Below are 15,669 nucleotides of genomic sequence, written 5' to 3'. Positions count from 1 at the left end.
AGAGAATTAGGAAAGGGGATTATAGTTGGCTCACCTTTCCTTTCTTCTGTGTCAAGCTGATAATAAGAATACTCATGTTTCTCTGCCATTTCAAGTTGACAGTCTAATAAATTTAAGGCAAATGACTCATTGCTCTTTTTATATTTTAAGGCTTAGGTGTGTACAAATTTAAAATTGCTATATCTTTCTGGTGACTTGAACTTTTGCTATTTTTGAAATGTATATCTTCTTTATGCTTCTTGCCTTAAAGTCTGTTTTGATATTGGGATAGACACATTATTTTTCAGTAGGTTAGCATTTGCTTGGTTTCTCTTTTTTTTCTATCCTTTTACTTTGGACCATTCTATATACATACACATATACCTAAGGTATTTGTCTTAAAAGCAGCTTGTAGATGAATTTTATTGTTTTTCATTATGAAAAGCTTTGTTTTTTAACTGAGTACTAAGTCCATTTGTATGTAATGTAATTGTTGATAAACTTAAGAATCATTCTACCATCTTACCATTTGTCCCACCTGTTTTACATGCTTTCTTTTCTTGCCTTCTTTTGGATTATTAAGTGTTAAAATTATTATTATTCCATTTCCCCCTTTATTAGGTTTTTACAATCTTTTATTATGCTATTAGTGGTTATATTGTAGGGTCTGATAATACGAGCCCTAACTTACAAAAGCCTATGTAAATTAGTATTTTTGCCAGTTCCTGGACAGTGAAAGGGCCTTAGAACACCAGCCCTTTCTAGCTCACTATTGTTACTATTATTGTTGTGTGTTTTCATTCTGCGTTAATTTTAAACCTCATATAAAGCCAACTTTATTTAAATTTACCAACACATTTACTCTTTCCACTGACCTTCACTCCTTCCTACAACTCCACACTCCCATCTGGAATCATGTTCCTTTTACCTGAAGAATTCTTAGTATTTCTTTTAGTGCAGATACTACTGATGACAAATTCTTTGTTTGGCTCACAATGTCTTTTTTTCCTTAATTTTTGAAGGTATAAAATTCTAGACAGGCACTTTGAAGACAGCATTCCACTGTCTTCCAGCTTCCATTGTTCCTATCAAGGCTGATTGAATGCCCTTGAATTTAATGTGTGGTTTTTCTCTGGCTGCTTTAGGATGTTTTCTTTGCCTTTAGTTTTCATCAGTTTTACTACAAGGTGTCTAAGGGTGGTTTTCTTTGTATTTTTTCCCTTGCAGTTCAAAGTATTTCTTGACATTGTGACTTGTATTTATAGTTGGTTTTCGAAAATTCTTGGCTATTATCTCTTCAAGTACTGCTAGTCTCTTGCTGTCAGAAACAATCTGTCTAGTTTCTTTTGATCTCATTTTTTAAAATGTACGAAGTATCGTTAAATGATCCGTTATATAATATATTAACACACTATGCATTTTAAGAGACTCTAATAATTGGGTAATGTCTTAATGGCTTATCTCAAGATAAATTATGTTCCAATTTGAAGGATCCTGCTTTTCTTTTTTTTTAAAAACAAATCTTTGGTAGGAATTTAAATTCAGTCCAATGTGTACATAAAACCTACTTCATTGATACCTATTGCATAAGCTATTAATTGGCCATTTAGTACTTTTAAATGAATATGAGCATAAGTCTATAGGTTTTATGCAAACTTATGCATGAATTTAGATTTCTACTAAAAGATATGGATTCATGGTATGTTTAATATAATATTTTGCTTTATATTTAAGGTTATTTCTATTTTTTAAAACTACATTAAGAAAAATGCTTTCTTTTCCTAATGGAAATAGAGCACTATACATCTTTGAATATATTTCAGGGAGCAACGTACACCATTATACATCAGTTAAGTAGAAATACAAGTAACAGTACCAGCACACCAGAGCTATTTTTTTCAAAGTACATCATATTGGGCTTCTAATACTCTCAGTGACCAAAGAGCCAATTATTAATTTGTTCATTTTCCAAGCATAGTAACTACTCAGTGTTTCTTGATGGGTCGCTCTGTTGCCTACTAAAGTTTCCTAAGTCTGGGTATATAGAAAACTGACAATGACTCATAAGAACAGCATCTAGGGCCAAGAGGTACACTTATTAGGCTCCATTTCAAAAGTATCAAATGGTGGAATCAGAAGCATCTTCAGCTTAACCTATGAATTTAAATTCATCCTAATAATAAAATCCTTAATAATGACCTGCCATAAAATGAAATAATCTATTATACGCCATAAAAATATAAAGTCTTTTCTATTTATAATAGTCCTAGAAAACTATAAAAGTCTAACTTACAGAGTATCCATGGGCAAAATGAGTTTCTATATAAAAGTACATTTTCCAGGGAGTTCCCTGGCAGTCCTGGTTAGGACTCCACGCTTTCACTGCTGAGGGGATGAGTTCAATCCCTGGTTGGGGAACTGAGATCCCACAAGCTGCATGGTGCGGCCAAACAAAAAATAAAAAGTGGGGACTTCCCTGGTGGCACAGTGGTTAAGAATCTGCCTGCCAGATCTGCTCTTGGCTGAGAGCTCTGCAGGGACCCTGTCAGGCTTCTCTTCCTTTTTCTCCAGTGCCCTTGAGCAGTGGGGTTTTCTAATGGCTTTTTAGGAAACTACTAAGGCAACGCTGGTGACACTCCATTCATTAAACACTAAAGTATAAAAATATTTCATGTCGTTGAGTGTCATAGCAAGGTCTCCACTGACAGCCACGGACCAAACTCAAACTTTTTAAATCATACGCATAATACACTTTAGCATTTTAATGATCGAGATATCCTCACCACTTTAAAAGTGAAGAAACAGCAGATGGTGTGTACTACTTGAATGAATGGGAGCGACTTGAGTGAACTGTGTCTGTAGCTGCTCAATACTAGGAGTAGTAATTCACTTAATTACTACTAACCTAAGAGCCTCTATTGCTAAATTAATCAGGATTCCTGACAATTCTCTCTTCAAACTATTTCTGAATATATTGTAGGAAAAATACTTTTGCGTTTTATATTCAGATATTTCTTACCCTAACGAGCTTATCCTCTTCTCAGTCTTCAAAACACGTATCCCCCGGGGATACGTTCCAGGACCCCAAGTGGATGCCTGAAACCACAGGTAGAACCGAGCCCTATATATACATTCTTTCTTGAACACTGGGATCATTACTAAGTAAAATAAGCATCACTTGAACACAGCACTGTGATACCTCAACAGTCGATCTGATAACTGAAACGATTACTAAGTGACTAATGGGCTGATAGCATACAGTGTGGATAAGCTGGACAAAGGGATGATTCACATCCCAGGCAGGAGGAAGCAGAACAGTGAGATTTCATCACACCGCTAGGGATGGCGTGCAATTTAAAACTTATGAATTGTTTGGAATTTTCCATTTAATATTTTCGGACCATGGCTGACCGCAGGTAACTGAAACTTTGGAAAGTGAAACCACAGATAAGGGGGGGACTACTGGAGATTTTAATTTAAAGAGTTTTTGTAATCCATTTACAGCCTCCAGCCTCGAGCAATCTCTTCCTGGCTCTGTGATGATACAGCTATCTCCTGGATGGAAGGCATCCCTAAGGAAGTGGTGTTTGGGTTGAGGCCTGAAATATTAGTATGATAATCTGGACAGGGCCAAGGTGAGGGGTGGGGAATGAGAGGAAAGCAGTCCTTGGCAGAGTTAGCAGCTGTGCAAAAAGACTCCCGTGATTGAGAAAACACATTTCAGTCCTCAACTCAGACATCACTTCCTCAGGGATGCCTTCCATCCAGGAGCCCCCGCTACCACCAGTCAGGCCCCTCTGCTATGTGCTTCACAACATCCTACATTTTTCTTCTTCAGAAGCTTATGTTTAATGATAAAATTCTGATGGGGTAATTAATGTCTATCTCTTGGCTTCGATTCTATGCTCCTGGAAGCTTTGAATTTTGTTCATCCTGCAGCCCCCAGCACATAATAGGCACTCCGTCAATATTTATTAAATAACTATTTGTTGAATATTTTTGAATAGCCACTGCACAGGGGGACACAGCAGTGAGCAAAACACACATAGCCCCTGTCTTGGAGCTTATACCCTGGGGAAGGAGGATGGGTGGAAGAGGACAAACGAAAAAGAAGAAAACAAAAAATTAATGTGTAATTACAACTGTGGTAAGAGTTTGACTATCATCCTTACTCCCTCCTGGACACTACAAGGAATAGAAGACAATGATTTTTCATGAAGCTTTGCTTTTCCTTCATCTATTTAGCACATTACATGTCCCTTCTACTTTCTGTTCCTCATCTTAATAAATCCCAAGTGATCAAACCAAAGTCAGACACCTTCAGGTTGTCAAAAATAGGCTGCATTAGACCCTGGCTGAAAGTCCACCTGCCTGCATATGTCTGGGGAAGACATCTTCCAAACTGAAGAAAGGCTAATGGTTCTAAATTGTTGGTTTCTAGGCACCAGGGTTAATAGAACAATTTTGGGGACAGAGCTTGCTAAAAGGAAGGGCAATTATCAGCAAAGGATACCACAACCAAATAATACTTTTAAATTCTTCCAACACACATTTTTCTAAAGGGGCAGATGGATTATAAAATATAACCTTCACTAATGCTACTAATATTTCACTTCTAAAAACATTACTTTTTATAATCCCCACCATGTCACCTTTTAGTGACATGTTAGTGTCATTAGTTTCAGTAAACATTAATATTATTGGAAAAAAAAGTCTAAGTTTAAAATTTGTTCAAAATTGTATAGCTAGAACTTAAGTGGTTCTCTAGTGATATACGTGACACCTCTAAGTTACCTTTAAAACTAAGGAAAAACTAGTAATAGCCAGCATCTATTGAATGCCTACTATTAACAGGAGCTATGCTAAGCACTTCATGTAAGTTTTATTAACTCTTACAATAAACATATCTAGGAGGTGTCATCATCTTTGTCTTATAGTTGGCAACTGAGGCTTGGATGAAGTAACCTGATCCAAGGCAACTGTGTGATCTTACGGTTAGTCCACTGCTGGGGCCAGTGCCTACTCAGTGACATTTGGGGAATGGCCTATTCCACTGTAAAACAAAGGGTCAGAAGCAATGGGGGGAATTCTCTTTGACATGCTTTTGCAGTGAGTTTTCCAGTGGATGTTAGGTTCCTGTTAAGGGCTGAATTATGTTCCCTTAAAATTCATATGTTTGAATCCTAACCCCCAGTGCCTCAGAATGTGATCCTATTCTAAAAAGTGGGATCTTTAAAGGTGTAAGTAAGTTAAATGAGGTCATTAGGGAGGGCTCTAATCCAATACGACTGGTGTCCTTATAAGAGGAAATTTGAAGACAGACACTACACAGAGAGAAGACAATGTGAAGATGATGTGAAGACACAAGGAGAAGACAGCCATCTACAAGCCAACGAAAGAGATCTCAGAAGAAATCAACCCTGATGAAACCTTGATCTTAGACTTCAAGCCTCCAGAACTGCAAGAAAATAAATTTCTATTTAAGCCCCCCAGTCTGTGGAACTTTGCTGCAGCAGCCCTAGCCAACTACTAACGGTTCCTAAGTCACGACTGCTTACATCCCATGAGCTTGATGACAGTCATGGCTCACCCACGCCGTTTTTAGACTGTCAATGACAACTATTCAAGTAAACTTATGTTCCCATCTCACTAGGCAAGAAAATTCGTGCATTAATATGTAGAGACTAAGTAGGAGGGAAACAGCAGTGAGAAAAAGTTTAAGTACAGACATTTTATTCCCCTCATCTTCTACCCCCAGAAGGTAAGATGCCCCCGTAGGAAAATGCACATGGAGTGATTATCTCCGTTATAACACATACCAGGAACACACTGCCCATCGGCCAAGGTGGTAGTGTGATCAGAGCAAGAGCTTTAATGGGACACAGGGAGGGGAGGAGACGAGGCATGCCCAGGACAGAGGATGAAGAAAGAGAAGGTGACAAGAGTAAGATGGATGCTCAGGGGGTGGGAGCTGGGGGTGGACTGATAAACAGGGTGTGGCTGCAGTTCTCTTGTGGGTGAGGGGAAGAACAGCAGGGGGCCCAGAAAAAACTTTCCTTTGCTTCCTCCCCACACCCTTTCTTAACAGCCAAACCTTAGAAGTGATGGGGCAGGAGGAAGAAAAAAGAAAAAAAAAAAAAAAAAAAAGGGACAGGTTAGGAGAGTGAAAAACTGAGACACCTTCCCTGCCCTTCTTTACTTCTTTTTAGTATTTTTTTCTCTAGTTCACTCTATTCCCCACCTTTCCCTCTTCCAAAATATCCTATATAACAGATATCTACACTGCCTACCAACTTCTTGTTTTTGGTCCAAAGAAAGGCACGTGGAGCAAGGAGAGAAAGTGCATGTAAACGGGCTGACCACAGGAACTGCCCACACCTCCGCTACCTCCTAATGACCATACTTTGACTGCATCAAACTCATCAGCCAGTAACATATTTGTACATTGCTTGTAGGAAATGACTTTGGGTTGTCTGCCAAGGACAAACCCTCCTGCTTTGCTTGCCCGTCCCCGCTTAGAGCAGTGGGCATGTTTGAACTTTGTGACCAGGGACGGTCCCTGGCTCAAGGTAAGCCAAAAAGTCTCTTCCATAGGGGTCTGAACTAGATGGCTAGTCAGTCTCCAGGAGTTGTAGGGAACATCAGATGTTGGTTGGCTTGAGGGCTGAGGTTGGTTTGAGTACCACATAAACGCATAAATTCTGTCCCATGTAACACAGAAACAGAGACAGCCAAAAGAAGAGAAGACTGTAGGAGCTGTACGGGGGGAAGTGGTGGTCAGATACCACCTGCCACAAAAGTAATCTCAGATCCTGAACAAATCCATTTCTTGGTTTTGTTCCCTTGAATTCCTAATAAAAATTTGTTTGCATAAACTGATAGGTTTGTATTTGCAACCAAAGAATTGATGAAATAGTGATAATTTACTAAGCACCTTTAGGTATATTATCTTATTGGAGATTCACAATACCCTAAGGAAAAAAAGTAGGCAGTTAGTTTTACTCTTGTTTTACAGTTTATAAAGTAGAGGCTCTGGGGCATTGTGGCCCCCAAAGAACCAGCCTCCTGGGATGGAAACCCTTGTGAAGCCCCTTCCCACGTTAGTTCTACGTTTGGATGTGTGACCTCCTTAGACCAATGGGATATTAGCAAGCTCAGTGACCCAAGCAGAGGCTTGATAAGCCCTTATACATTGGAACTTGTCGTCTTAGCACCCTGAAAGGATGCTAAGGTATCCAGGAGAGACAGGCCCCAAGGAGAGGCCTTGTGAGATGAGACACGTGGACAGAGATGCCACATGAAGGAAAACTGAGATGCCCCCAGGCAAACCCCCAGCTGAATGTTGCCACATGGATGACCCCAGCCAACAGAAGAAAAGGGCAGAAGAGCTGCGTGGCTGACCCATAGAATCGTGAGCTATTATACGTTGTTGTTTTAAGGCGTTAACTTTTGGGACAGCTTTTACACAGCAACAGATGAAACAGATGTTATGTAACTTCTCCTATATCTGAAAGCTAATAAATACAGCCTGAATTCAGGTCTCTTGACTCATGTCAGTGATTTATTCACTGTTTCAAGATATAACTGAAATTGGAGAAAAATAACTCCAAAGTTTCATAAGCTTCACTTAAACAATAGAAAATGAATTTTAGCTCAGAACATTCAACTGTGAAATTATCCTGTCAGCATATAAATGAATTAAAGATATACGTATGTAAATGTGGACAGGTAGGAGAGTGTGACTAAAATACTTAGCATGTTACACAATGTCTAATGCTTTTCTCCTTTGTATTGAAAGAATTTTAAAACTACCAAAGACAGAACGTACAATAATGCTCGCAGTGGTATTATTTCTAATGGCAAAAAAACAAACAACAATGACAAAAAATTACCCAATGACAGAAAAAAGGACAAATTATGATATATTCATGCAATAGTGAAAATAAGGAACTAAAGTTTCCTATATCAACGTGGATAAATCACAAAGCATCAAGTTGTGGGAGTGGAGAGAAGTGGAAGAACACAAACAGCTTAATATCATTTATATAAAATTCCCCAAACACAAGGCTCAGCAACATATTGTCGAGGGATATATGTGTAACAACAGCAATAATGAAAATCAAGGGACGAATAAGTACAATATTCAAAATCACAGACTCTCTTGAAGGGAAGAAGGCAGGAGAGGATATACTTGGAGAAAGGCAGTGAGGGCTCCAAAGACATTCGTCATGTTTCATTCCTTAATCTAGGTGGTAGATAAATGCAGCTTGTTTTTCAGCAAGCTGCATATCCGTGATAAATAGCTTTTCGTGTCTATAAAATAGATGACACATTTCAGAAAATAACCACAAGAATTAGCAAAAGAATATTAGACTGTCTCCGGCAATTTGTGCTTTATATCATCCAGAAATTACCTAGCTTCCAAACGCTCAGTAATTTTATTTTTAAAGCATTTTTAAAAGCACACTACAGAGGTAGCTACACTCCCAATAACACAGCAATAACAGCAAAGCTTCCTATAGCTCTTAACTCACATTAAAATTGCTACCAAAGGAAAAACAGATATTTAAATTTAGTGCTTAAAATATTTCATTCAGTCCTTTTCATGACTTTTTGGGACCTGCCTACGTAACACCTACCTTCTTACAAACAAAATTCCCTCTGAACTCAGCACAGGTGCTTGTTCTTCAAATGGAGGGCTTAGTGAATGATCTAGAGCTTCCATGAATTTGCCCGCCCTGGATACAGCTCCCGGAAAGGACTGCACTGTGTACTAACAGACCCATACTCCTCCCTGGCCAGAGTTGACTATATTAGGAATGGACAGCTAACCCAAAGCCAACCAGTCCCGGTCTGACACCTGCCTACCTCTCCAGCCTTGTTCTTACTGTCCTCTCCCTCAAAATCAGTGTGGTTGGTGTATCTTTCTGTCAGAGCACCTAACACAATTCACAAATAATTATACATTTATTTCAAGGATTACTCACTAATGTCTAACTTCCCTCTTAAACCATAAGCTCCGCTCATGGTGGGAACAGGTCAGTTATTGCTCATTATTGTATTCCACCGACTAGCACAGTTTCTGATACAATTCCTAAAAACAGGCATTTAATAGCTTGTGGGGTTTTTTTTAAGAGGAAGAAAGGATTTTAATATTATGCCCCCCTTTCTCTAAAGCTTTTTGGGCATCCCTTGGAGATACTGTGGATTCAGTTCCAGACCACTGCAATAAAGCAAATAAAATGAGTCACACAACATTTTTGGGTCTCCCAGTGTACAGTTGTTTACACTAAACTGTAGTCTATTAAGTGGACTGGCATTATGTCTAAAAAATGTACATACCTTAATTAAAAATACTTTCTGGGCTTCCCTGGTGGTGCAGTGGTTGAGAGTCCGCCTGCTGATGCTGGGGACACGGGTTCGTGCCCCGGTCCGGGAAGATCCCACATGACGCCGAGTGGCTGGGCCCGTGAGCCATGGCCGCTGAGCCTGCGCGTTCGGAGCCTGTGCTCCGCCATTGGAGAGGCCACAACAGTGAGAGGCCCGCGTACCGCAAAAAAAAAAAAAAAACTTTCTTGCTGAATATACAGCGGAGAAAAGACAGTCTCTTCAGCAAGTGGTGTTGGGAAAGCTGAACAGCCCACATAAATCAATGAAGTTAGAACACTCCCTCACACCATGCACAAAAATAAACTCAAAATGGCTTAAAGACTTAAATATAAGACATAACACCATAAAACTCCTAGAAGAGAACACAGGCAAAGCATTCTGAAATAAATGGTACCAATGTTTTCTTAGGTCAGTCTCCCAAGGCAATAGAAATAAAAGCAAAAAGAAACAAATGGGACCTAATCCAAACCTATAAGCTTTTGCACAGCAAAGGAAACCATAAACAAACAAACAGACAATCTACAGACTAGGAGAAAATCTTTGCAAACCATGTGACTGACAAGCGCTTAATTTCCAAAATATACAAACAGCTCATACAACTCAATGACAAAAGAACAAACAACCCAATCAAAAAATGGGCAAAAGACCTAAGTAGACATTTCTCCAAAGAAGACAAACAGACGGCCAACAGATACATGAAAAGATGCTCATCATCGCTAATTATTAGAGAAATGAAAATCAAAACTACAATGAGGTACCACCTCACACTGGTCAGAATGGCCATCATTAAAAAGTCTACAAATAGCAAACGTTGGAGAGGGTGTGGAAAAAAGGGAACCGTCCTATGCTGTTGGTGGGAATGTAAATTGGTGCAGTCACTATGGAAAACAGTATGGAGGTTCCCTAAAAAACTAGAGTTGCCACATGATCCAGAAATCCCACTCCTGGGCATATATTTGGAGAAAACTATAATTCAAAAAGATACATGCACCCCAATGTTCATAGCAGCACTATTTACAATAACCAAGACATGGAAACAACCTAAATGTCCATGAACAGATGAATGGATAATGATGTGATATGTATATACATATATGATTATATATTTTAAAAAAAAAAAATCAATACAATGGAATATTACTCATCCGTAAAAAAAGAATGAAATAATGCCATTTGCAGCAACATGGACGGACCTAGAGATTATCATACTAAGTGAAGTAAGTCAGAAAGAGAAAGACAAATACCATATGATATCACTTATATGTGGAATCTAAAATATGACACAAGGGAATTCCCTGGTGGTCCCGTGGTTAGGACTCGGCGCTTTCACTGCCAGGGCCCAGGTTCAATTCCTGGTCAGAGAACTAAGATCCTGCAAGTTGCGTGGCGTGGCCGGAAAAAAAAAAAAAACTTATTTATGAAACAGAGAAAGACTCACAGACATAGAAAACAAACTTATGGTTACCAGAGGGAAAGGGGGAGGGGAGGGATAAATTAGGAGTTTGGGATTAGCAGATACAAACTACTATATATAAAATAGATAATCAACAAGGTCCTACTGTATAGCACAGAGAATTATATTCAATATCCTGTAATAAACCACAATGGAAAAGAATATGAAAAAGAATAAATACATACATGTATAACTGAATCACTTTGCTGTACACCAGAAAGTAACACAACACTGTAAATCAACTATATTTCAATTAAAAAAAAAACTTTATTGGGACTTCCCTGGCAGTCCAGTGGTTAAGACTCTATGCTTCCACTGCAGGGGGCGCAGGTTTGATCCCTGGTGGGGGAACTAAGGTACCACATGCCGCATGGCACAGCCAAAACAAACAAACAAGCAAAAAACAATAAAATACTTTCTTGCTAAAAACTGTTAACCATCATCTGAGCCTTCAGTGAGTTGTAGTAGTAACAAAGATCACTTATCACAGATCACCATAACAAATATAAAGTTTGAAATATTGCAAGAATTACCTAAATGTGACACAGAGACATGAAGTGAGCAAATGCTGCTGGAAAAACGGCACCAATATATTTGTTTGATGCCAGGTTGCCATAAACCTTCAATTTGTAAAAAAAACGCAATATCTGCAAAGGACAATAAAATGAGGTATGCTTGTATTTTTGTTTCACTTATATGGAAATATACCCACTTTGGGCAGACCCAAAATTAAGGTAAAGGAATCAAAGCCATTACAGAATCTACATTTATCCTCAAAGAAGAAAATGTCATAGAATGCCACATTAAATTTGACAAGTTTAAGGAGTTTACAGAAACATACCTGAGTGAAGCTGAATTTTGCCAATAACACCTTCTACCAACCCCAGACAAATGGGATTCCAGGCAAGAAGTAGATCAGTAGCTAAAATAAAATAAGAAGCAATCATGAAAACATATTCATCAGAAAACATATTAAAACAGTATCTTTATAGAGAACAAACTAGTGGTTACCAGTGAGGAGAGGGAAGGGAGAAGGGGCAATATAAGGGTGAGGGAGTGGAAGGTACAAACTGTTGGGTGTAAGATAGACTCAAGGATGTATTTTACAACACAGTGAATATAGCCAATATTTTCTAATAACTGTAAATGGAAAGTAACTTTTTAAATTGTATAAAAATTTTTAAATTTTTAAAAAGAAATGTCACAGGAATGTCACAAGACGATTAAAAAAAAAAGGTATCTTTAGCAGTATATTAAAAAATGATCAGCTTTCCAAAAGAGCAGTTTTCAACACCCAGAACTGAATACATTACTATCGAGCACTTTGTGGACAGGTATTAATTCCGACCTGAATAAGTCTTCTAATATACGGACAGTTATGGGGAGATAACTGAAATTCTAAAACTCTACTCAGATGGGAGGCAGTACTCTGGCGCCCTGCAGTGGAGGAAGGAGGCTGGTACACTACAAGAGGGCAAACAAGAGGAGTTATCCAAGGTGCTGTCGCCATGGCCAGTCCCAGATCCAAAGACAAGGCCTGAGAAACCACCACAGAGATGTGCACTTACCTTTTCCCAAAGAAGCTAACACCAAGCAAAGAAACCCAGAAAGCAAGTGCTCTTTTATGTGACTTCTATGGAAAAAACAATAGGAATTGCTTCCATTTATACTGAGTGCCTAATATGTGCCAGGCATCCAATCAGGGTTCCTCATCTGAACCACAGAACAAGACAATGATTTGGATGACTGTTTTCTCAATTCTCCCAAGGACGGTACATAGTTTGTACCATTCTAGACACACAGAAGAGAAGCTAATTCATTACATGCAAAGGATGCCTGAGGACATTAGGGCATAATTCTGTTGTGGAACCCAGGCTACAAAAGGCTGTTATATCCATGGAGATAAAGGTAACATTAGTGGTGGTTCAATAGCAGGAAAAAATTAGCAAGAATGAAAACAGCATTTCTCTTAGCAGAAAATTTAAATTACATTTTAGTTATTACCATTTAAATTCTATTTTAATGAAATGTATAATCAATCTGTAACACATGTGGGTAATTACAGAAGAGTTTTTGACTATTGTATCTTGAACATCTCTGTTGTTAATGATACAGTCAATGGGAGGCAAAAAGAAGTTACCTTCTGTTTTTATTTCAAGAATTAAAGTAAAATAGGGAATTAATTTTTTTAAAGGCTGTTATACACATTATCATTTCTAACCCTAACAATTCTATGAGTTAGGTATTAGGAGTCCCAATTCACAGATGAGGAAATGGAGCCTTAGAAAAGTAAAGTGGCCATGTCATACAACGGATCAAGGGCAGAGCTGCAATTCAAAGCCAGGTCTGCATGACTCATGGCCTGTGCTCTTAACCATCCAACTACAGTGCCTCCCTCAGAATTTATATATGGAACTAATCAGTAAGACAATATTTACATTTTAAATAACATGCATTCTTATTATAAATACTGTATAAAATTGGAAAAAATATTTTATCACTTCCATCCCACCACCCAGAGATAACATTATTTTGCTACATTTCACATATGTCTGTGTGCATATCCAACTGCAATATTGCAAACACAAGACTATATGTTAATTTTTCTTATACCATTTCGTATTTTCTCACATCTTTAAAATATTCTCCAAAATTATAACTTCATGGCTAATTTTCCACTTAAGGAAGCACTTCCTCACTCTTGGACATTTAAGTGATTTCCAATTTTTCTCTATTATAAACAATACTGTGATCAATGATGAACATTATGCAAATACTTTATTTCCCTAATTAATAGCTTTAGAACAGTTCCTAGGAATGAAATTAATAGGTGAAAACATTAAAAAAAAATGAAAGCTTTCAAATATTACCAAAGTGCTTTCTGCAAAGGTTATGCACCAAGTTAGATTTCTGCCAGAAGCATATGAAAATGCTTCTTATGCTTTGCCATCATTTAGAATTTCTTTTTAAATTTTGCTAATTTGATGGCATCCATTGCCTAAATGATGTTTATTTTCTTTTCATTGCTGGTAAGATTAAACATTTAATTATAAAACTGACTGCTTATGTTTCTTCTTCTATGATTTTCTTATTCATATCCTCTAACAATTTTTCTTTATGTTCCTTATTGATTTACGAATTTTTATATTAAGAACATCAACTCTTTGACGTGTTTGTAAATATTTTCAGTTTTAAATTTTTATACAAATCTGTTTTTTCATTATTTTTTCGCTTATCATATTATCTAAGTTGTTCCTTACCCATTATCAATTATGTATTTATTAATTTTACCTCTTTGTTAATTTATAAAAATCTAACTCTAACTCTGGAATTCATGTTGGTGTACAAACTAAAAGTACCCTGATTTCTTTTCAAATAACCAGAATCCCTGTCAGGCAGGCCAAATCTCAACATCTGCCAACACAGGTGCCCCTGCTAAGGAAACAGCTCCAGCTACTCATAACCCCACCCTGACTTCAGATGAACAACCACAGTTTTAAGACTCTATCCCTTGGGTTTCAGATGAGCTCTAGGAATATGGAGGAGGATGAAAAAGTTAGAGCTAAAACAGTCATGGACAGTTACATAGAGGAAGTGGAACTTCAAGCATAAGGAAATCAGAAAGAAAAATAATGCAGCGGAAAGAAAGTACAAGGTTTGTTTTGGAAACTGTCCCTTCACTGGGGAAACACTTATCAAGTACCTTCCAAGAACCAGGCACTGTTATCAGGCTAAGATATAAAAATAAAGGAGCAAACAGTATAGATCAGAAGACCAATGAGTATCGTTAGTATGGTGGAGATCTTTATTGATAAGACTGGAAAAAGTAAACTGAGGCCAATAAAGAGAGACCTGAATAAAAGACTAATGAGCCTTACTTCCTGGAGGCCTTGGCAGGCAGACAATGACAAAAGTAAAACAAGACTGCAGCCAGGGATTAGGTGACAGCACTGAACGGGGGTGGAGACTGCGAGCAGGAAAAGGAGCTAGAAGGTTATTTATCACAAGAGCCTTGGCTTGAAAGGATATGGTAGCCTGGGGAGCAGGGTGGGCAGTAGGTGAAGAATATACAAAAGGAGATTAACATGAAACACCCCAAAGGAAGCTACACAAAGGACAGGAAGAGGGTGAATTTTGAAATGACAGTGAAACGTCTATCTTCTCTTGAGAGGGATAAGATGAGGACATAGCTGAGTAAGAAGGAGGAAGGAAGAAAAAGCAGGCTATACAGCAGCAGGAGAAAAGGTGGGCGAGAACCTCCTAACTCAGTAATACCCTTTTGCACCTTTGGCATTTTGAACCATGTGACTATAGCAGCCATTCAAGAAAATTAAAATTTCACTTAAAAAAAAAACTATAAAGATGACTAAGTTTTGCGGTCTAACGACTAAAAATAATAGTCACTGGGACTTCCCTGGTGGTCCAGTGGTTGAGACTCTGCGCTCCCAATGCAGGGGGGCCGGGTTCGACCCCTGGTCAGGGAACTAGATCCCGCGTGCCGCAACTAAAAAAAAAAAGATCCCGCGTGCCGCAACTAAGACCCGGCACACATAAAGAAATAAATAAATAAAAATAAAAATAATAGCCACTAATAATCTTTGAGGTTATTTGAGAGAGAACTAGTTAGGCCATTAAGACTGAGTTCATGATAGGGTGGTCAAGGAGAAATGTCTAGGCATAAAAACCAGGAGCTATTTAAGGAGGAAAAGAAAACAAAATGAAATCAAAAGTACAGGTGTAAAAGTTAACCTAGGAAATGAAAGATATTACTTTCTTCTAAGTCTAGAAGAAAAGATGAAAAGGCTAAATATAGAAATGGAGATGAGAAGCAGATGGATGTATCGTAT

At 38.1% G+C, this 15,669-nt stretch overlaps 1 protein-coding gene and 1 long non-coding RNA gene across 4 annotated transcripts in view; both read right to left on the bottom strand.

The window, feature by feature from the left end:
- INPP5F (inositol polyphosphate-5-phosphatase F) overlaps nucleotides 1-15,669 on the bottom strand; it is a 90,533-nt gene that overhangs the window by 58,949 nt on the left and 15,915 nt on the right. For all 3 annotated transcript variants that reach the window (XM_027112779.1, XM_027112777.1, XM_027112778.1), the window contains exon 2: nucleotides 11,664-11,744. In XM_027112779.1, coding sequence (XP_026968580.1) covers nucleotides 11,664-11,744 — 81 coding nt within the window. The remainder of the gene's footprint in view (nucleotides 1-11,663; nucleotides 11,745-15,669) is intronic.
- LOC113623473 (uncharacterized) lies at nucleotides 7,521-9,372 on the bottom strand. Its single transcript, XR_003433942.1, has 2 exons — nucleotides 9,322-9,372; nucleotides 7,521-8,292 (listed from the first exon to the last, which is right to left on the bottom strand). It is a non-coding gene; the product is annotated as an uncharacterized LOC113623473 (long non-coding RNA).

This window comes from Aethalodelphis obliquidens, unplaced genomic scaffold (assembly GCF_003676395.1).
Source record: "Aethalodelphis obliquidens isolate GAN/ISIS:26980383/991018 unplaced genomic scaffold, ASM367639v1 scaffold11, whole genome shotgun sequence".
Taxonomy (NCBI): Eukaryota; Metazoa; Chordata; class Mammalia; order Artiodactyla; family Delphinidae; genus Aethalodelphis; species Aethalodelphis obliquidens.
The sequence above is the reverse complement of the archived record's forward strand: the minus strand, read 5'-3'. Positions and strand labels throughout refer to the sequence as shown.